This window comes from Juglans microcarpa x Juglans regia, chromosome 2S, assembly GCF_004785595.1.
Source record: "Juglans microcarpa x Juglans regia isolate MS1-56 chromosome 2S, Jm3101_v1.0, whole genome shotgun sequence".
Lineage (NCBI taxonomy): Eukaryota > Viridiplantae > Streptophyta > Magnoliopsida > Fagales > Juglandaceae > Juglans > Juglans microcarpa x Juglans regia.
This window is the reverse complement of record NC_054597.1, coordinates 5,138,530-5,160,696: the sequence shown is the minus strand read 5'-3', so window position 1 is coordinate 5,160,696 and position 22,167 is coordinate 5,138,530. Positions and strand designations below refer to the sequence as shown.

Below are 22,167 nucleotides of genomic sequence, written 5' to 3'. Positions count from 1 at the left end.
TGAAATTTATATTAAGTTGATGATATAAAATGTTTTTTTAATACATATTAATATTTATTGATAAAATTGGTTCTTTTGATATATGAAATTGGTAATATTTAGATATATGAAATTTGTATTTTTGAGCATATGGTGCTAATTGTAAAATATATAAAAAAATAATAATTTTAAGAAAAAAAAATTAAAAATAATAATATTTTATTATTATTTGGTTTAAATATGCATAATCTAATGTGAAAATTTTTCTTGATATGTAAAATAAATTTTTAAAAGATTTGATTTTGAAGATACATATATAGAAACTAATGCTAGTGCCGGGGTAGGTTTGGGGGTGGGATGAGACACAAAATTCTCATCTCATCTCATCATTATACCTTTTTCAAATCCTAATACAAAATATAATAAACAATTCAACTTTTTCAAATCACAATTTAACTTTTTCAAATCTCAACATAATAATAATACTAAAACATAATATTTTAAATACTAAAACAAAACACAAAACATAATATGGCAGAGTAAGCATTATCCAAACTCGTTGTTCTCGTCCCTAGATACAGCGAGGATCGAGCTGGTGCTATTGGGCCAAAAGCCCACAGCCTTTAAGCGCGCCGATTCAATATTTGAAGTGAGTTGATTGAGGATTTCTAGGGGTAACTATGAAAGAGCCCACTTGTTCACTCTCACTGGGCTTGCTCAGATTATTGCACTAAGCTAGCTAGCTAGCTCTACCATATATTCGTTGAAACAAATGTCCATTACAGTATTGCCCCCACATATTTAAAAAGGGTCCCCCAATAGGTGGAAGACAATTCAACCAAGTTTGAAATTCAAATATAATTAAAGAGAAACATATCAAAATCTAAAGTGTTACTAATATTTATTGAGTACTAATGTTATATATAGTTTTAATTTGTGTAAATTTCACGTAATTTTTTTAACAATAACAGGGCCCACTTTTAAAAATTTGAATTTTATGTAGATTATCCTATATTTGTCAAATTTTCTTAAAGAGAATATGCGAGACATTCACATCCTAAAAACTATATATAAATTTACTCATATTCGTCTCATTATTTATTTGTTGATGGTTAGTTTTAAAGAAAAGTAGAGTCATATATAATGGTCCTAGTGCTGCTTCTACATGCATGCCTTTTCTCCTATTTCTTTTAAGTAGTGATCATCTTCAAATTAGCCCCTTAGCTGCCGGCTGCTAGCTGCAATAATAATAATTAAAAAAAAACTATAACAACAATTAAAATAAGTTTTATTGGACTTTGGAATCCAATTTCATGATGCATGGTGGATTCATGAATATGTGGATTGACATGGACGATTTTTATCATGTTAACTTGAACAAGAAATTAAAAATGTTCTAAATCTGTATGCATGCATGCATGAATCAGTAGGCCGTAAATCCTACAATATCGGATTATAAATCCAAACTCGTAGCTTATATATATATATATATATATATATATGCTTTTGGGTTAAGAAAATATTAAAGCATGAGATATCAATTTCTCAATATTTAAAAGATATTAATCCAGAAACTTGTTGGATCTCCAACAGGACTCATGCAATCAATAGTACTTGTGAGATTAGTTTCGATTAGTTGGAAACAATTAATTGGCAAGACGAATGGCCAAAATTAAGACATCTGGCCGGGTGTTTGAAATAAGCTTGTGGAGACAAACATCATGTGCAGGTGGTGCCGACCATGCATGCAGACACAATGGATTAATGTAGAGTCCTAATCTGCTATATATATAATATATATATATATATATACAACCATTAATTTGAAAATCATTAATTGTCGAAGGTCATGCATGCGTGAATTAGTTTGAATGAAGTTCTCATGATCAGTAAGTACTCGACGGCCCGGCCCCCTGATTTGGAAGGCAAAAATCATGACCACAAAAAGACGCGTACGTGAGATCTATTTAGGCTTCGTTTGAAACTTTAATTTATCTTAATTTATTATTATAATTTTTTTAAATTTTAATATAAAATATAATAAACAATTCAACTGTTTTAAATATCAAAATAATAATAATATTAAAAAATAATATTCTAACAATATTTTATCGTCTCAACTCAATTTAATTCAATTCAGGGTGCGTTTAGTTACCAAATTCACCTCAACTCATCTCAACTCATCATTACAACTTTTTCAAATCTCAACACAAAATATAATAAACAATTTAATTTTTTCAAATTTCAAAATAATAATAATATTAAAAAATAATATTCTAATAATATTTTATCATCACAACTTAACTCAATTCAACTCAACTCACTTCAACATTCAAACACACCCTCAATATCGAAATCTTAAACTCGATCGAATACAATATCGTACCGACACAGTGCATGCTGCAGGGTGCAGCGTACTGATCCTAATCTGCTAAAATCCTTTCAAAATTGTGGCGTGCGTGATTTTTCATGTATTTCCAAATCAAATTAATGTAATTTGCACCATTTATTTTTTATTTTTTATATTTTCTAAAACCTGCATGCGAGTCGATGGAAGTATTCTACCATGCATTAGAGATGTCAATTATTATAAGCAGTTGAGTACGAAAATCTAGGCCGCCGGCCTCTATATATTCTATGTCAATTATAGTTTCTTTATTCGTATATGCGGAGACTACTTAAAAGCTCAACTTGGCCGCGGAGAAATCTGCCTAAATATATTCTCCAGTACCGAGCAAAAACAAGGACATGAGAGAAATAGAGATAGATCAGAGAGCAGCCTATTATAGAGATGTAATCAATTATATATATATATATATATATATATTTATATGAAGAAGATAAATGAGTGGCCAGCGGCCAAAATGGGTACCATAGACGTTATAAAAATAATCAATACACATAGATTTTATAAAAATATATAATTCGTAAATTGATATGTCTTTATAACATGTTAAATCTACTAATTTATAATAAAAATAACTTTATAATTTATTACATCAATTTATGAGTTTTATTTTATACAATCTTTTTATAATTAAAGCATTTCTCTCGTTTCTAAATAGCCATTTGTTAGGTTGAGTTCCTGATAAAAAAAAAAATAATGGTCCAATTTATGAATCGCAAATGGATTAATACTGCGTGTGAGAACAGCTTAATTACGTGCTGCAATTTGGCCAAATGCTAGCCTTTTGTATTTAGGCTTCAAGGGTGGTACCCCACATGAACTAGTACTGCGCGCTATAAAGAAGAAAAAAAGACTATAATAAATTATAAAAAAATTAAAAAAGCCCCACACTACTGCATTAGAAAATTAAAAATCACTCGATCTCCTCTAATTTATTTTTCTGGTCTTATCGAAAGATATATATGATCAATCTATATATACATAGAATATAGAAATTAACGTGGCACACAATATTTAATAATATATGCATAAATAATTTTACAAATAATCGTAAAGTGCGTAAACGTCACATAATCGTTTTGAAAAAGAATGAGATCTATTATTAAAAAAAATAATTTTTTACATATAAATTTTATGTTTTATTCATTTTTTTTAAAACGATTACACGATAATTGTATAATTTATAATTATAAATATATTTTCTCTATATACATATATGCATGGGCCTGAATCTTGGAAAATATATTCTCTAATTAACATCATGAGTTGGAGAGCACGTAATTTCGTTTGGACGGCATTACATATATATATATATATATATATATATATATATAGAAGACTAGCGCAGCTAGAGTACGATCAATCTGATCATGTCATGAGTGCGCGCTTGCAAGTTGGGCACGTACATATTGGCCAAATTGAACGTGGATAATGGTAAGCTGCAGTAATTTGACATATATAGAATCCAGATAACTTATACGTACATGGGAAATTAACGCTACCAGCTAGCTAGCGCTGCCATCAAGTTCGACCCGTGAAACAGCTTTAACCTAACTTACCTAACTCACTCATTTGTAGGAACTGTTTTGGTGCGATATATAATTGTGATATGACCTTGCGCACAGGCTCCTCTTTCCAACCCAAGTTGAGCAGCTAGCTCAAATTTGAGAGCCCCTCCCTCTTGTATAGTAACACTAACCAATCATGTGGGTTCTTTCACTTCTATATATAGGCTAGTTACCCTTCGCCCTAATTTCATCACCCCAACTACCCGCCTCCATAGTACTTGTGTCTGCGCTTTAGAGAGAGAGAGAGAGAGAGAGAGATGGAAGGCTCATCTTCTAAATATTTGATAACATTCCTTCTCATTCTAGTTGCCATTAGCTCGGCCTGCATAAACTCAGGCATGGCCGCCAAGGCCAACCGATTAAGCACTGAGTTTATAAGAACATCTTGCAGATCGACAATCTACCCAAGCCTTTGTTTCAGCTCTCTCTCAGTCCATGCAAACTCCATCCAAACAAGCCCTCAACTTCTGGCCAGCACTGCTCTCAATGTGACTCTGTCTTCGGCTCAGTCAACCTCTAGGTTGATGGTGAGACTCTCCAAAACCCGGGGAATGAGTCCTAGAGTAGTTTCCGCCATAACGGACTGCGTTGAGGAGTTGAGCGATTCCGTGGACGAGCTTCGCAATTCTATAGCTGAGATGAGCAGCTTAAAGAGCTCGAACTTTAATCTCATGATAAACGACATACAAACTTGGGTCAGTGCCGCTTTGACGGACGAGAGTACCTGCACCGATGGGTTTCATGGGAAATCCATGAATGGGAACGTGAAGACCACTGTGAGGGAAAAGATCGTGAAGGTAGCACAATTGACTAGCAATGCCTTGGCTTTGATCAATCAATATGCCGCTTTTCACGGTTAATTTGCTTAAATTAGTGAGATTACATATATATATATTAGGTGTATGTACATGCGCGAGCGAATTAATTCAGAAGAAACAATAGTGTGTGCATGTGTGTGGATGCTTCTGATCATGCGGCATCATATATATCTCATGTTGTTGTACTCCTTATGTATGGAATCGGTTGATGTATATATAGCTAGCTAGCTAGCTAGCGCTGCTTGTGATCGATCCGTGCTAGCTGCTGCATGCATTGTGTGGCTGATCTTTAATTAGGATGGAGGCTAAATAAGCTCTTGAGATTATTTGTGTCGCATTGAGTTGCAGTCTTGCAGAGTACTACGTGTTGGTAATAATTAGCTCGTCATGTCTGTGCAGAAAGTTGCAAATCGGAAGCTTAATTTTGCCTCGTTTATTGCATTAATTCAAAGTTCAACCACCGGAGTTGCGTTTCACCGAATAAATATATATGAGCTGCAATATCTATCACTACTTATTTGCGATAAAAATAATTATTTCTGATAAAAATAGATTTATTTTAATAAAAAATAATCATTTTTATAAAAAATAATTACTAAAATCAAATAATTAAGCAATTTTCTTATATTGTTTGTATTCGAAAAATTGATCATGAACTGTTTAAATTATTTGTCGCTGATAATCATTTGGGGGGGGAGAGAGAGAGAGTCACATGTAAAGGAAAGTGGATGAAGTTTTCAATTCATGGAATTATCTTTCGATCGAAGTAAAAAGACAAAAAAGAAAAAAGATGAATGGGAAACATCCGGTGAAAGGCATTATGATGAACATGTTAGCCCGATCGAGTAGTACTCATTTCATTTTGTAATTTTCTATATATATATATATATATTGGCCGGATAGATAAACGTTTTCGATCCCGACATGACGTTTACGTCGTTTACCTTATAAACAGTTAGCTAGAGAGTAATGGAACCCGATGAAGCTGGAAAGAAATTAAGCAGCGTGAAGTTACAGTACCAATACTTAATATTATGCTTTTTTTCAATAAAATATTAGTTGCAGAGGAAATAATATATATTTAAGATTTATTTTATTTTATTTTACTAGTAAGGAGTTATTTCTATAATTCGGACACGGTTTTAACATATAATTATATATTACTTTGTGTATATAAAAAAATAAGATTAAACTGAAGATATATAAATAATTTTGTGTCGTATTAAAATTAAGTAGCCGGTACAAAATGGTCCGGTCCACCGTGCTGCTGCTGCTGCTCATAAATGGCAGCCTACCATCTACTGCCACCGTTGTTTCTGTTTCTCGAACAAATGGAAGTCACGAGCACATATAACTACCATACTTAGCCCCACAACAAAAAAACTAAAGAAATAATATACAATTTGTTTTGAAGGGCGCTAATTTTATAAATTGATGAAATTTTAATTAATTTATTAAATTATTAAATTATTAAATTATTAAATTTATAATTTGACGAATTACGTCAAATTACATTAATTTATAAAATTAATAATTAATTTTGGCTAAAATACTTTTCTGTCTTTGATACCATCTTAACCATAAGATTCTGTTTTGATGGATTTTGGAATTTGGGTTTCGGGGGAGGGAGTGGGGGGGCCTGGAAAAGCTTTAAAGATGCTAGACCCGACAAATCTATCAAAAAGACTTTGAGATTTGAGGCACATAATCAAATTTGGACCATAGAACATGCACAAGGCACATAATCTCTACATGTGTAGGGTCACGTGGATACACGTATACACTCCTCCCAATTCAGAGAGAGATTGAGAGTGAACCAAGGTGTAAATATAAATAGATCAAAGGCTTCTTTCTCTATACAGGACTTGAATATGTGTACGCCTCCTAATTTATTAAGCATTTAATGAAAAAAAAAAAAAAAAAGGGATTGAGATTGAGAGGGGTCGTTGTGAGGCGGATAATGGGATTGATCTTTGGTGGGATGAAAGCAACCACGAGAGCTGAGCATAGCTGAGGATGAGAAGTGTCGGTTGTTTTGGGAGTATAGACTGTATAGTGGTTTGAGGTGTGAGAAAGACCGGACGTCCATTTTGCATATTTGAGCCGTTTTGATTTGTTTCTACCAATTTCTGATCATTTTTTGGCTTTGGGTTAGCTCCGACCCAAACACAAGGCCCAAGGATATGGCGGAAAAATACTTTCCGTCCAAACAAACAGAACCTTAACATCATCACTTGAAACGGTTTATCATCTGTTATCTGTCAAATGAATTCGGATCAACTCGCTATATTGATACGCTGTTTTGCAGACAGCGAGTATCGAAATACAACATTCTTTCTGGATCGTACCCAGATAATCAATAAACTAAAACTAAAGAATCAAATCTTTTGTGATTTGTATGGAATATGCCGCACCCAAAAAACTTCAGCCGTTGACATGGAGTCACTTGTAGTTACAAGCATCAGTCAAGAGGCCCTTTTGGGAGGAGACATGTTACTGATAAGAGATGTTGTTGTGCCAATTGTAAATACTTGTATCAGAAGCCCTGGAAAAGTTCAACATAGGAGATTAAACTTGCACTTCAGATGTAAAATAACCATTAGTTATAATTATATAATCAGCATTAAAGATTAGAACTCGCCAAATAGAACAAGAGCAGTCTCCAGAAGTTGCAACTTCTTTGCTTCCCAGTTACTAGGATCTTGGATAACCTACTCAGAAATTACATACAAAATCAGGAAATTTCAATAGGAATAACAATTGAAGTTCGACAGTAACTAACTATTTCCACCAAGCATAAATATATATATTCATTTTTGGAGATTGTGCTCTGCAACTGCGTATGAGCGACCTTATAGATGCCTGGACAGATGAGAAGATCTTACCACATGATAGAAATGATAAATTATTTACCATTACTAATTGCAATCATCCTAGCAACTTAACAGCATGCAGCAAATCTCTTTTATATATACACACATGTATTTTATGGTCGATATTTAATCAAAGTATAACTACTGTCATTTATACATATTATCAGAATGACATAACAAAGCTACAACGTGCACATTTGAAACAGATACATTATGGTCGATATTATGGGCACCTTCTCAAATGCTTGTTCAGTAACAGATGTTCTGGAGTTACAAAATTATAGGCATTATGATGAAAGATCTCTTGAACTATAGTTCAGAAGGATTATTTGCTCGAGACTTTTGGTTCTTACTTCTCTACTTGGACCTCCATGAAAAATGTGGACTTGTGGAAAATGATTCTGCTCTAGTACTTCATTGCCTAGTAGAAACAGAAGGTACCCTGAAGGATCCTCATGGAAGAAAAAGGATTGCAATAACTTTGATAATGATCGAGTGCCATTGCTTCTTTAGTCTGAAGCAGTAATCTCTTAGATATGATGCAATATGGATCTTATTTTACCATTGATCAAAGATATTTCTATCAAGACATGACTCAAAGTAGGAAGATCTACTGAAATATGCATTCAAAAGATAACTGTGACAAGATTCCACAGGCATATAATAACACTACGGAGAGTAGGGAAGGATTTGTTTCATTTTATTTTATTCTATGATTATTTTCTAAAACTGTATGTCTAATGGTCTAATGGAGACAAACTAATTCATGCTTCCTTAAGTTTCTACTCCAATGCATTGACAGGTACACCAATGAAGCCCTGCTGCTAAGAAACTCTCTTAGACTACTGAATTGGAAACAGTTAAATGAGTTGCAGCAGTTTTTAGTTTCTTGTATCAAGAATGTGAAACTTTGGGAGAAGATCGAGAGCCAAAGAAATCTGTTAAGCTAAGGGAGACTTGGCTTGCTCATGTTAGGGCATTTGCATGAACTGATATGGATAACTACACAATAACTGACTTCAGTTTAACTACTTCCATTTAATGGCTTAACAAACTAGAACATTGAGGGTAATTTTTTTTTAGTGAACATTGTGCTTAAGTTGACAAGACAAAGTATAAAATTGTGGGTTTATGTGGCATCCAAAGACTGGTGATCTTCAACTACTTACCCCCAAATTCAGATAATGAAACGGTTTTCTAATACTCACAATAAGTATATTTGGAAAAGCAAACATGTGACAAGACTTCATCTCAAAGTCAAAACAGTATAGTTATTATGCCATTATTTTTCGGACTAAATCTTCCAAGTAAAAGAGTAGGAGACCTACACAGCATTAGTGCATTACTAACAGGTAAAATTAGGGCAATGTTTGTGGGATGGAATATTAAGAATGAACTTGGATATGTATGCAAATGATTGGACCTCTAACTATTTTGTATATCACTCAAGGTTCTGACAAAATAACTTCATCCGTTCATATAAAAGAAAAAACTTAGCACTTCTTGAAGGTCACTCTTATCTTGTTGCTCTAGCTTTTTTTGCTTGATTCTTTCAATGTCCAACATCTTTTTTAAAGTTTTTGATAATAAACAACATTAGGGTTGGGGTTTTGGTGGGGGGTGGGGGGAATCATCCTTACCTCTAACATAAAACTGCTCTTAGAAACACAAGCAACAAGTATCGTGGTAGAAGATGCAACCATGTAGACTTTTAACAACCCCACTCGACTACGTCTTCGACCTTCAACAAAACAGGAATAAATATCTAACAATTGGAAACGGATGCGTAGCATATGGTAGCTTGATAAAGACATTAGGATTTGGTCAGCTACCTAATTCCCCTAGTATCAGAGAAACAAACGCAACAGCAATAGCCAAAATAGCAAGTCTATCAGGATCCTCCTTTGAGGTTGACAGAAATGTGCATGCAGTTCCAATTAATTGAATGACAGCCTGCAATGAACAGTGCAAATCCAATCAATAGGAAATACAAAGGTAGCTACTTGACATAAATGATTTGATTAATCACTTGCAAATATGATTGTTACACCACTACTAAAGTTTGCAATATCATAGAATTAAAGGAAAGAACCATAACACCTCAATTGAATAGCCAAAATCTCACCTAAGGTTTTAAAACATAGACCACCTGAAGTGGTCTAGTTTATACTCAACCTTCCACAAGTCAGAACAATTCCAAGTCAATTTTATGAGGGCAGTAGCAAGTAGCATAAACTTGTGTGTCTTGGGTAACGCCATTCAAGTTTCCAGGGACTAAATCGAACTCCTTTAAAAAAAAAAATTCTCTTTTACATTAATCTTATGCAACTATAGCTGCAGTATGAATCCAACCATCAATCCATCTGTTAACCTATATCAACCTAAATCCAATTCAATCAAAGCAACCATCTTTTCTCCTCCATGGGAAACAGGAATTAACTTGTTTCCCGCATCAAGCAGAAAGAAAGATGACTAGTTGAAAAAAAGATATTTTTTTTTTATAAGTAAAAAATTATATATATCAAAAGGAGAAACCAAGTACACTGAATGTATACAAGAAAACACCTTGCCCAAAATGACCCAAAAAGCTTGTGGAAAAACAACACAAAATACACCAGACCCGACCCCAACCCCTTGTTTCCCATAGAACTAAAACTCTACCCGAACACCTAACTCCAACCCCTTGATTCCCCCGTCTTCACAGTGCCCTCCCTTTAGACTTCCCTCTAGTTGAGCTACCACCCTTAACGTTGTAGTTGATAACTCAAGAAAGACGTTGTAACTCCCTGCTTTTCTTGAAATTTGATCTGGTTTCAAGCGTGTGGCTTGCCTCAATCATGGTGATTAGTTCTTTAAATTGATCTTCACATCCTCCATGTGAGATTCCCACAAACTGTTGAATCTCGTTAATTTTAGGCAGAATCCAGTCCGCTATTGGAGGAAGGGAGACCAGGGGAGCAACGTTATCCCCATTGAAAAAAAGATTTAACCATCTCATCTTATAACTCGCAATCTATATTATGCAGGTAACAGAGTTATATACTAGTTCTAATTACAAAACAAATCACGTTCAGAGAAATGAAGTCTATCAATAGAAAAAGAAAATCCCAGCAAATTTTGTGTTTTATCGAAAAAACGAATAGAAAAACAGAACAATACATTAGTACAATTGGTAATGGGATGTAGAAAACAAATACTGAGAGGTACTATACCTGGGTGAAAATTAGAGAGGAGAGACGAGACTTTCCTGAAGCTACCTTCTGATACCCTAAGATCCAAATAAGATTAAATCTCTTTTATTCTTTACTTAAATAGAAAAGCTATAGCGAAGAACACTAATGCTCCTGGTTAGAAGCCTACAGGAAGAGTTTGAGCAGGATTTACTTGAATCGACGACCATCCGATAGGAAAAATCTGAGCCATCCGTCCCAGAAGGTCTCCCAGATGCTGATTTTCTCTGCTGCATCGTCAACTTCGATTTCTATCTAGGGTTTCAGACTTTCAGTTGTTACGCTGTGAAACTTTTGAAATGAGTGGGGTCAGATTAGAATTGTCTGTAAGATGGGAGCTAAGAATTGGTTTTATTAAACGGGACCGTTGGATAGTTGTAAATGAAACTTCGACCCTATATTTCCAGGATCTCACCTTTTTTACCTCTGAAAGATAAGAGTGGTCTCTATAGATTATTAATAGCATACGAGTGGCACTGACGGTGGTGGCTCAATAATGCATGAGTTTGCCAGTGGATAATGGGTTTTAGGGTCAAATCTTGCAATGGAAAGCGTTTAGGATTATTAGTGATCCATTGGCTTATGGATCATTAATGCTCTCGTGGGATTGGAGTCAGACTATTGCTTAAGTCCGACTTGTAGAGAGCACATGTGATTTTTGTCATCAAGGCCCTTCCCTACTCAGCAGGTTGGGTGCTATTATGTTCATGTCCCGTAAGAAAGCCATCTCTTGTCTTCCCTTCCAACTCTTTTTTTGTTAAAAAAAAAAAAATTAGCATACATGAACATTAGGCCGAAAATCATGGGCCTTCAACTTGGGCCTTTTTAGTATACTTGATGTGTAGATAATTATTCTTAAGTAATGTTAAATATAAGAAAAAATCTATTCATCATTATTTTTTTCATCATCTCATCATATCATGATATAACATTAGATGATAGATTTATAAGTAAAATATAATAAATAGTATCTAATCATTTAATGCCACATTATGAGATAACGAGAATTGAGATGATGAGTAGCATTACTCTAAATATAATTTTAAGATTTGTAAATATCGCATTTTTTAAAAAAAAGTTTGAATCTATTATTTAAAAAATATTTTTTTGACAACTGTATTTAACATTAATCAATTAATTTTTCTTAAATAAAACTTCAATTGGTCATATATTCTTTGTATATAATTTATATACTACATAAGGCTTTGGATTACTTCTAATGAAAACATCACTAGATGTGTCGTATTACACATATGAGCAGATAAACTCAATTGTAATGAATTAATATTTTGGTCCCGTTTACTTTTTAATAAAATTCGTATGTAAGCCGAGTTAGGTATGTGGGTGTCAAATCGTGTTAACGGGTCGTGTTCGTATCGTGTCAAGATATGCACATTACACTTAATGGGTCAACACGAATACGACCTGTTAAGAATTTCTTGTCAAAATTTCAAACCCGAACATAACATGGTAAGATAACGGGTTGACAAGACACGACCCATTAATGAATAAGAAACAAATTGACACAACACAGCACGACACAACCCATTTCAACCCGTTTATGTTAATGGGTTGAACAGACACGATATGACACGACACGACCCGTTTAACCTGATTGATTTTATATAAATATTTAAATATAAATAATATCTATAAAAAATAAAAAATTAACTACAATTCTGAAATTACAATTCAAACAAATATGATGCACACACATTGTAATAATATTCATTATTAAAATTACATCCCAAATATGATAAACAAAACACACATAGTAAATATATTAATGTTACAACTTACAATTCCAAATATAATAGAAACACAGATCTAAACAAATTTAGAGTTTGAAGAATGAGGTGGAGCATCCTCCTTGCCCTTGTTGTTCTCCAACTCCATGCAAGTCCTCGACAAATACGTTTGAAATCCCATCAAACATCTCACTACCTATTCCAACCCCAGAGCAAGTTGGTGTGGTGCCGGAAACTCTCCTAACAATGATGTTTGCGCTTGGACGGGCAATGACGATTCCATATTGGTCCCAACCACTCTTCAGTCTTCACTGCAACAAGATCATCCCCACTCTCAATGTAACAGTCTTCAATGTACACATTGTTACTCGAGTCGACAAATTGGATGTTAATGCTCAAGATAAGTTTATTATGCCCTTTTGCTGTAAAAGGATTGGCAGTCCACCGCATAAAAAATATAAGAGAATGAGGAAACAAGATACCTGGATCGATACCATCACTATTTGGTGCGTTAAGAGGAGCCAAGATTGTCATGCCTTTGATAACAACATTACTGAAACAAATAGAATAAATAGTTAGAACATATAAAGTATAATATATCAAAGTAGCAGGTTAGAAAACAAATCAATACTCTCTATTTTATATGAGATTACATCAAAGTAGCATATCAAAGTATAACATATCAAAGTCGCAGATCAAAAAACAAAATGGCAAACATATGAAAATGGCATGAGATTACAAAGAAAGCAAAGTGGGATGACACTAGCCCCCAAAATTTGTGGCGTTGCAAACAAGTCAAGGCTGCAGCAGAAAATAATCCACAATCAAACTTCTAACTTAAGAATCGGAAGAAAGCATATGAACATGAAATAAAATGTAGGCATATCTAGAAAACTCCCCTTGCTTTGAGCACCGCCATGGACAAGATTGTAATGCTTTGTCACCTGCACATTACCCCAGTGGGAAATCTCGATCTCCAGTACCAACTCCTGAGCAATTGCAAAGGGTTGATTTGCCTCAAAGTGCTTGATTCGTTCATTTGTCACAAAAAAAAAAATGAACGAATCAAGTACTTTTTCTTCGGAGATCTGATCTTGTGATTTACATGTAATTAGATTTCAAATGCAGTACTAATAATATAGTACATGCATACATACGTGTATAAGTAAATATTGGAGCAGATCAGAGTGTGTGAGGTTCGAAAACCACCAAACAAGCCCTAGATTCACTAAATAGATAAAAGCAACGAATATTGAAATTCTTATAAAAAATAAGTATAAATCTAGCATAAGAGTCAGAAAACAAAATACCAAATCAAGCATTGGATCAAACGCAAACACTGGATTCAATAATAGCAAATATCATTCTGAAAAGGAAAAAGAAAAAGGGAAATGGGGTGAGGGAGGAAGACGTCTTTTAGAGCACCTCAGCAGAGCTACCACGTGGCTCGTGGAGGACGACGAGGCCCTTATAGAGCTCAAAGGTAGGAGGACTGGAAGAAGGCACCGATGGATTTGCCAAAGGAGCAGAGAGACCCTTTTTGCTACTCGTAGATTTAGGCTTGAAGTCGAATAAGGGGGGGGGGGGGGGGGCGGCGTGAGTAGTTAGAAGTTTGAGAAAAAGATAATTGAGGGGCGGCGTGGTTAGGTTTAGGGTTTTTTTAATTTTAGGCCTATGGGTATAAAGGTAAATTCAATTTTTTTAACACCGTTAAGCAATCGTGTCTTAACGGGTCAATTCATTTTAACTCGAACCTGTTAAGATTAAATCTTAACCAGCTTTTATCATGTCGTGTTCGTATTGGGTTAACAGGTCGTATTACATATTGACACCCCTAGGTGTGTGTGTATATATATATATTTCTGCTACATACAGTTATTTTTGTGTATTCTTTGTGCACTCTACTGAATTAATTATCTATAACAATCATTTTATATTAAAAAAAGTGACGCAGTCAATCATATTAATAGAGTGCGTAAGGAGAATATGAAAGTAACTGCGCATAAAATTTTTGATATAAATATTATTGCAGCTAGGTATATATATTGACCCAATTATTTGGAAATGTTCAGTATTTGGTGAAATTAATTAAGAACCAACATTTTTTCGAGCTGTTGCTTTGAAGTAAGCCAAGACGCCCACGAAAGGTGCATTTATGTACGTGGTTGGCTCCGTCTGCCCAACATCCATCCGGGAATCACTGAACGAATCGTCCCCGGCAGGGCCTCCGATAATTGCCCCCGTCAGCTGGTTCATGTCGGGATTCTGGCTATAAAGGTACCGGTCTCCGTCACGGCAACCTAGCTTCTGTGGGTGTTTGTGAATCGAAGGTAAGGTGGCTCCACGGTGATGTATCTTCCGAGGGAACTTTGGGCCAAATCCCACCATGTATGACATCCCCAATGGGTTATTTCCCAGTAAATAATCCACCTGCATTCATCAATTAACGATACAAAATCCTTCTTATCCAAATCACGTGTGCATGGAACATTAATTTCTCAGCGAAGCATTTTACCAAACGATGATCATGCTTAATTTGTTCGAGGTGCATACCTGGCTCCTGGCGATATTGATCAGCCTACTTGGAGTGACAACAACATCACCACAACGAACCAGTTTATGGGCACCACTCATATGCAGAGAGTAAACAATTAGGAGGAAAGAAGAAGCTGTTGCATGTTGTGTGTTACTTCCTCCAGGCTTGACTAGAAGCCCACCTAATGAATATATATATATATATATATATATATATAGGAATCAGATTAGATGTGATGTATTCAGGGTTATGAAATCAACCCATCTATTCTTGAGGTTGGTTGGAGAAAACTAACCTGGAGTGTAAGTGACTGATTTGGAAGGTGATTCGGGTAATATGGAGCATACAAACTTGTCAGCGTTGAGAATATAAGGATTATCATTAGAGTCGTCCTTCATCACCAACTGCCAACAGAGGAGGATCAAAGAAACCAGAATTTTTGTTATGGGAAGATAAAAATTGGTGAGAAATGATTGAGTTGGATAACTGATAATTAACCTGGGAAACAAGTACGTTAATGCCAGCATGCTTTGCATCCCATCCAAATTCAGCAAAGCTAGCACCTACATATGGATTGCCATGTATATTTCTTACAACAATGGATTCCAAATGGTGAATGTTTTGTTCGAGATACCCCCAGTAATAAGCCTCCTGTGTGGCCTTGTATAACCATGCTGCTGCCCAGAGCAATTCATCCTACAAAGATGTATAATGTGAAACTAAACTCTTTATTTGCCATTCAAATTTGAATTCAATCTAACCATGCAGTTAAAATCCAGCTTAGGAAAAAAAATGACCAAAGTTGATCCTTACACAGCTAGCATTCATTTCAGCGAATTCATATCAACTTATCAAGATTATTCAAGCTGTGTCTCATCACATAAATTCACCAAAATTGATAACAAAACTATCCCAATGCATACCGCGTAGCCGCTGTAATCACAGTAAAATGGGCATGCCGCTTCGCCAATACTCAAGTTGTAAGATCCCTGATACCCATCTGCAAAGCCAAAGACCTGATATTCCACAATACAAAGAAAAACAAATTGAAATGATCATTATCAAAAAATAATTGGAAAGAAAAGGGTATAATTGGAAAAGGTGATATCATAATCAACCTCAAGTACCTGTTTAGATCTTTGAAGAAGGAATGCAGAATACTTAGCATTAGAAGCCTTAAAAGCAATTGAAGAGGCTGCAAGTGCTGCTGCAATCTCAGCTGAGACCTCGGTTCCTGGATTTGTTTCATTAACTACATAAGAGGTTCGAGGGGTGTCCATGTCCTCCGGCCTCTCCCAACAATTGTGATCGCCATTGGAGTCGGCAACTTGGCCAACCACAACATGGCGGACACTTGTGGCTTTAAGCAAGTAGTCACTTCCCCATCGAACAGCCTCCAATGCATGTTTTTTCTCCCACCCCATATACTTCCCGAAGTCTATCACACTCCAAGCCAGCATCGTTACTGTGAATGCCATAGGAAAGTGGAACTTGACATTGTCACCGGCATCGTAGTATCCCCCAACCAAATCCATCTGTAAATATTGGAACCCGGCGGCCAGTGTGAATTAATATTGATCTTACATCTCAATTTGACTATTTAAAAGAAATGTATCATGGATACATATATAAGAAATGTATGCCATAAATAAATACTGGTGCAGAATGTTAAGGGCTGGTTTAGTTACATAAAATTAAACTATCACATCTCATTTTATCTCACATAATCATTACAATTTTCTCAAACTCTCACACAAAATATAATAAACAATTCAGCTTTTTCAAATCTCAAAACAAAAATAATATTAAAAAATAATATTATAACAATATTTTATTCAACTTTCAACAAAATATCTCATCCCATCTCATATCATCTGAACTACGTAACCAAACAAGGAATCACCACAAATGACATGATAACAATATTTTATTCAACTTTGAACAAAACATCTCATCCCATCTCATCTCATCTGAACTGCGTAACCAAACAAGAAATCACCATAAATGACATGATAATATCAAAGCAGAAATCCCAAATTTGAATGTTGAGTACTCTATATTTCACCTTTTTAATTAAATATTTCACATGAACTTGAGCAACTTATAAAAGGAGAATATGATCTATATTTTAGGGAGTGTTAATATAACATCTAAATAATTAAAATTCTCTCTTCCTAGCTATCAGTTTAAAATTTTAGAATAAATAATGGTTTAACATAGCATAGAAAAGGACCAGCCATGCATATAAAATTATAAGCTCTATCCCAAGTGATGATTTTACACAAAAAAGAATACATACCAGGTGATGATTTTACACAGAAAAGTACCTGCCGTATAAACTCGTCTGCTGTTCTTTTATTAATCTAGTGTCCTTTTGACAGTAACTATGAGAGAGGGAGAACGAGGGAGAGGGCGAGGGGGATCACTTACACCAATGTCAGAGCCATCACGAAGAGCGGAATCCTTCCTCCAAGTCATACGCTGGGTAGAAGGCAACTTTCCTGACCTCTGGCCTTCAAAGAACAGTATGCACTTTGATAAAGCGTCCGCATAGTCGGGTGAATTAGAAGCCCAGCTTGTCCCTGCTTCCACCATAATCATCACCGTTCCCGTCAATACTATCAACAACGGTGGAATTAGGGCATTGCATTTCCCAGCCATTCTCTCTCACTCAAAACCAACTCCACAGGCAGGCAGTAGTACTACTGATGATGTGAAACGTACGTGCATGTGTGTTGGCAATTGGCATATATATATATATATATAATACATATATAGTGTTGAGGAAATAATTCAAAAGTTAAAAACTTTGAAAGCACATGAACTATACATGGAAGAATATTCAGGCATATATATATATAATCTGGGAAATAATATTACCTATATATATATCAAGGAAGTCAATATATAATTCCATATTGATCTTCACATATGAAGTAATTATACAGCTAGAGTCAATTAAATTTTATTTACTATTATACTTTCCAAATATATTACTAATTTATCTGATTATTTTCCACGTTTTCGTGATTTTGGTGTTTTTCTTGTTTTTCGGGGCATGGGGCGAATGTTTTTGCATAGTAATTATCTGATCTCAAATCTGGTCTATAAATATATATATATATATATGCTTTTGCCATCAATCAGCAACTGATTGTGCGAGACTTGATATATAGCCGTGAGAATTGAGATTCCCAGCAGCTTCTTATGTATGGTATATCGAGAGGCCAGGTAAGTACAGAAGTAGCTAGTCTTGCATATTGCTGTTCATGAGTCACGATGAACTTGCAAATTTTGTTTTATGCAGCAAGTTAGCTTTATTTTCTTAATGAATTTACTTCCCAATTAATTTCCAGCTCAACACATGGTTGGCTTATTTTATATATTATTAATAATTAATTAACCGCCCTTGATATATATATATATATATAAGTCAGGATTACGAGATTTTCGCATTAAGTTTTTTCTTTAATTAATTAGTTAATGAATTTTTGTGTTTTTTCGGTTGCAAAGCTTTTATATGAATATTTAATTTATACAACTAAGATAATTAATTTCCTCCAATATGGTAAGAGTGGCTCTACAGCGACCGCGCTGGGAGCCACCGCTAGTCTTATATAGGATTGTTTTTTTTTTTTTTTTTCATATATGTATTTTTTAATATTTTTAAATATTTTTTAAAAAAATAAAAAAATCACAATATTATTAAAAAATACATACTTAATCATTAAGTAAAAATAAAATAAAAAATTAGAAATGAAAGCCCCTAACGAGACATCTATCATTTTCCATACGGTAAAGAAACTTTTTCTGAGATATATAGTACTGTCATCGTTTTTTTTTAAAACAAAAAAACTGAATATTTTTCCTGTCACTACTTATATATAAAGTACTGGACGATTGGATTAAGATCAATCTTTCACAAAAAGCTTAAGATGAAGCTTTTTCAGTATATTGATTAGGTGCATGCATGCATGCGTTCCAGCAGTTCGATGATCCATATCTCTGGTAGTAATTAATTAAGCAGTAATAATTACTATTTTTTTTCCGTTGTCTTGATCTTGGCCATTGAATTTGAATTTCAAAGTGATTAAGATATAGTTGAGCTGGCTAATTAATTAATCTAGTTGCTAGCTAGCTAGTACCTCCAGTAGTACTCTTATAACAACGGAATGTTAATTTGTACTACCCAAGTTTAGTAGTTAATTGCATGTGATATTGATGATCTGTTTATCAATGATTTTTTTTGAAAAATAAAGATAAACTTAATATTTCTCAAAGTTACCATTTGAAAGCCAATAATTAGCCAAAACGTACGGTACTTTTCTTGCATGATCTGACTACATATAATATAAAAACAAAATAAATCATAGTACTAGTATATAGTACTACTTTTGACAACAGACTTCAGATTCTATATATTCTCCACTACATATATAATTCCAGTAATTAGACGCCTTTGTTGCCTTAAATAACCATGCTGCTCCCCAAACCAATTCATCCTGTAATTATATATCATTAATGTTCAACATATGTATATGTTACATTGTCTCAATCTTTTTCGACATTAATATAAGATGTAACTCATGATGTTCATGATGAAAATTAGGCTACGTTTGGTTCCTAAATCTAACTGAGCTCAGGTGAGTTCAATTTAATTTTAAACTGAGTCTAACATCCAAATACCCAACTCTCAAATTACTAAACTCATCCCAACTCAAAACATTCTTACACGTGGGAATCACAATATTTTTTAACTTAAAATATATAATTTATACGTGAGACCTATAACTTTTTTCAATTTCTCATAAAAAGTATTAAGCTCATATTAACATCCAAACACATTTTAAACTCAGTTTAGATGGGCACCATATCATTCCCTTCACTACTTAACTCACTATTATTCATAAAGAACTCAACTCAACTGAGCTCAACTCAACGTCTAAACGCAGCCTCAATGATCTCATGTTCAAATAAGTTAGCTGGCTTTGAAACTAGCTAGTAATAATTAATTGATTAGATATTGCATGCATGCACTCCTGGTAACCATTGTAATCACAATAAAACTGACACATCCATGGGCCAAGATTGTCATTGTAAGAATATCCCCGATACTTATCGGCAAAGTCGAAAACCTAATCCATGAAGTAGTTATCAATACTAGCAAGAAAACATGCATGTTCAAATTTATTAATGCAATTAGTAATTGCGTAAAATAAGTGTAGAACGAGCTGCTAGCTAGTGCTATCATTGATCATCACCATTCTTGCCCTTTTAAGAAGCCTTGCAGAATAGCCAGGATCAATGGACCTAAACGCTATGGAAGACGCAGCAAGTGCTGCAGCTATCTCGACCGAATTAACCTCTGAGCCCGGGAATTTTTTGCTCACTGCGCGCATTGGGTACTGTTCTTGGGGTGTCCATGTCTTCTGGCCTCTCCCAGCAATTGTGGTCACCATAGGGGTCACCCACTTGAGCAAAGACAAACCCAGGGATGCTTGTGGCCTTAAGAAAGTAGTCTGTCGCCCATCGAATAGCGTCGAGAGCATGTGAAAGGTCCGAGCCCATGAAGTTTTTGAACTCTAATACACTCCATGAAAGCATTGTCGTCGAAAATGCCATCGGAAAGCTGAACTTAATGTTGTCGCCGAGTCGTAGTAACCACCTACCAAATCAACCTGATGATGGTACGTACGTATGTTTATGGAGTTACATAGATTTACCCTCAGAACCATCACGAAGAGCAGAATCTTTCCTCCAAGCCATCCTATGAAAAGAGAGTAACTTCCTTGACCTCTGCCCTTCAAAAAAAAAAAATATGCTCTTCGGGCGACAACGCGTCCCCGTGTTCAAAACACACTTATTCAAGCGTGTTCAAAACACACTTATTCAAAAAGAGGGTCACTGTGTTCAAAACACACTTATTCACCATTTTGGTTGAATTTATTTTGAAGCATTGCACCCATCTAAGTGGGTCTTCAAAAGGGCCGGTTCAGCCCATGCGTGGTATCTCTTCTGCCCAAGCATTATGCCTCCTCGAGCTTGGCCCACGCGCCCCTTGGACTAATTCCATACCTTTTTAAAATTAAAGCATCAAAGTGTAGTTATGCTAGTTTGAACCCATATCCTCTCTTTATTTTGAAGCATTGCACCCATCTAAGTGGGTCTTCAAAAGGGCCGGTTCAGCCCATGCGTGGTATCTCTTCTGCCCAAGCATTATGCCTCCTCGAGCTTGGCCCACGTGCCCCTTGGGCTAATTCCATACCTTTTTAAAATTAAAGCATCAAAGTGTAGTTATGCTAGTTTGAACCCATACCCTCTCTTTTGAGACAGCATACATTTAACACTGAACTAATGCAACTCTTTAAGATAGTGGTTCACGAAAATAAATAATAATCGACATTCAATAAGTTTACATATTTAATATCACAATCTATAATAAATATAAAAATCTTCCACTTAGATTGCGATATTAAATTTTCAATCAAATACTGATATCATCATACATACAAGAATGTATCTTTCGACTTAAACCTTCAATTAGTGTAAATATCTCAAATTCTTATCAAAGTCAATGGTGGTCTAGGCTTAAACCAAGACTCTATATTTTAAGAATGGAAATACCACACACATGATTCCATCCAATTTTAGCAAAATAACTCACCAATTATTTGCACTAATACACGTGCTCTATCCTGGCATTCATGAACATTTACAAAAATAAACCTTAATCTTTTGCTAGAAGTTTTCTCCATTTCTTATGTTCACATAGTTAAAGTTCCTTTTGTGTCTCTGTTACTTCAAACACTTATACAACTATTGAACTTCATTAAGAGTAAAAAACTCATTTTACATTTAGCGTAACAGCCAGCACTGACCATCCTGGAAGGGTTTCCCACATTAAAATAAATTTTAGTGTTATCTCAGTCACATAACTGTAACTTGTTATTACCCATTAAATTTTAGACTAATTATTAATGAAAAATTCTAGGGAGCCCGTTTTGAGCT

The 22,167-nt window shown here is 34.7% G+C and overlaps 4 protein-coding genes across 6 annotated transcripts; 1 reads left to right on the top strand and 3 right to left on the bottom strand.

The window, feature by feature from the left end:
• The first annotated feature begins 4,092 nt into the window (after positions 1-4,092).
• On the top strand, positions 4,093-15,376 carry LOC121252320 (21 kDa protein-like). Of its 2 annotated transcripts, none has more exons than XM_041151922.1 (2): positions 4,093-4,849; positions 15,348-15,376. In XM_041151922.1, exon 1 carries the CDS (start codon positions 4,212-4,214, stop codon positions 4,812-4,814), a length of 603 nt encoding a protein of 200 aa, XP_041007856.1. In that variant the 5' UTR covers positions 4,093-4,211; the 3' UTR covers positions 4,815-4,849; positions 15,348-15,376. The 2 variants fall into 2 exon arrangements, with proteins under 2 accessions (XP_041007856.1, XP_041007857.1); XM_041151923.1 differs by having other exon boundaries at positions 15,344-15,376.
• Positions 7,007-11,417, bottom strand: LOC121252331. 2 transcript variants are annotated; one of them, XM_041151939.1, is made up of 7 exons: positions 11,291-11,417; positions 11,030-11,166; positions 10,858-10,913; positions 9,478-9,598; positions 9,286-9,386; positions 7,414-7,483; positions 7,007-7,317 (listed from the first exon to the last, which is right to left on the bottom strand). In XM_041151939.1, the coding sequence occupies exons 2-7, from the start codon at positions 11,109-11,111 to the stop codon at positions 7,238-7,240; spliced, it is 510 nt and encodes a 169-aa protein (XP_041007873.1). In that variant the 5' UTR covers positions 11,112-11,166; positions 11,291-11,417; the 3' UTR covers positions 7,007-7,237. The 2 variants fall into 2 exon arrangements, with proteins under 2 accessions (XP_041007873.1, XP_041007872.1); XM_041151938.1 differs by having other exon boundaries at positions 11,030-11,373.
• LOC121252206 (endoglucanase 8-like) lies at positions 14,638-17,895 on the bottom strand. The gene is made up of 7 exons (XM_041151737.1): positions 17,590-17,895; positions 16,287-16,694; positions 16,083-16,175; positions 15,658-15,855; positions 15,455-15,563; positions 15,177-15,340; positions 14,638-15,053 (listed from the first exon to the last, which is right to left on the bottom strand). The coding sequence occupies exons 1-7, from the start codon at positions 17,818-17,820 to the stop codon at positions 14,712-14,714; spliced, it is 1,545 nt and encodes a 514-aa protein (XP_041007671.1). The 5' UTR covers positions 17,821-17,895; the 3' UTR covers positions 14,638-14,711.
• Positions 17,896-19,547: 1,652 nt separating this feature from the next.
• On the bottom strand, positions 19,548-21,499 carry LOC121252389 (endoglucanase 8-like). The gene is given in 7 exon segments (XM_041151998.1): positions 19,548-19,661; positions 20,187-20,294; positions 20,421-20,564; positions 20,566-20,810; positions 20,813-20,843; positions 20,884-21,018; positions 21,476-21,499. Coding segments are annotated over 7 exon segments (801 nt in total).
• Positions 21,500-22,167: the final 668 nt, after the last annotated feature.

Bases quoted from the DNA above. Each gene is read 5' to 3' on its own strand.
- LOC121252320 (XM_041151922.1), top strand. From the start codon at position 4,212: ATGGAAGGCTCATCTTCTAAATATTTGATAACATTCCTTCTCATTCTA.
- LOC121252206 (XM_041151737.1), bottom strand. From the start codon at position 17,820: ATGGCTGGGAAATGCAATGCCCTAATTCCACCGTTGTTGATAGTATTG. The intron at 16,176-16,286 runs GTACTTGAGGTT...GTGGAATATCAG, and splicing joins TTCTTCAAAGATCTAAACAG to GTCTTTGGCTTTGCAGATGG. The intron at 15,054-15,176 runs GTATGCACCTCG...TGATGAATGCAG, and splicing joins TCAATATCGCCAGGAGCCAG to GTGGATTATTTACTGGGAAA.
- LOC121252331 (XM_041151939.1), bottom strand. From the start codon at position 11,111: ATGCAGCAGAGAAAATCAGCATCTGGGAGACCTTCTGGGACGGATGGC. The intron at 10,914-11,029 runs GTAAATCCTGCT...TTTGGATCTTAG, and splicing joins TCGGATGGTCGTCGATTCAA to GGTATCAGAAGGTAGCTTCA. The intron at 7,318-7,413 runs GCGAGTTCTAAT...GAACTTTTCCAG, and splicing joins GACTGCTCTTGTTCTATTTG to GGCTTCTGATACAAGTATTT.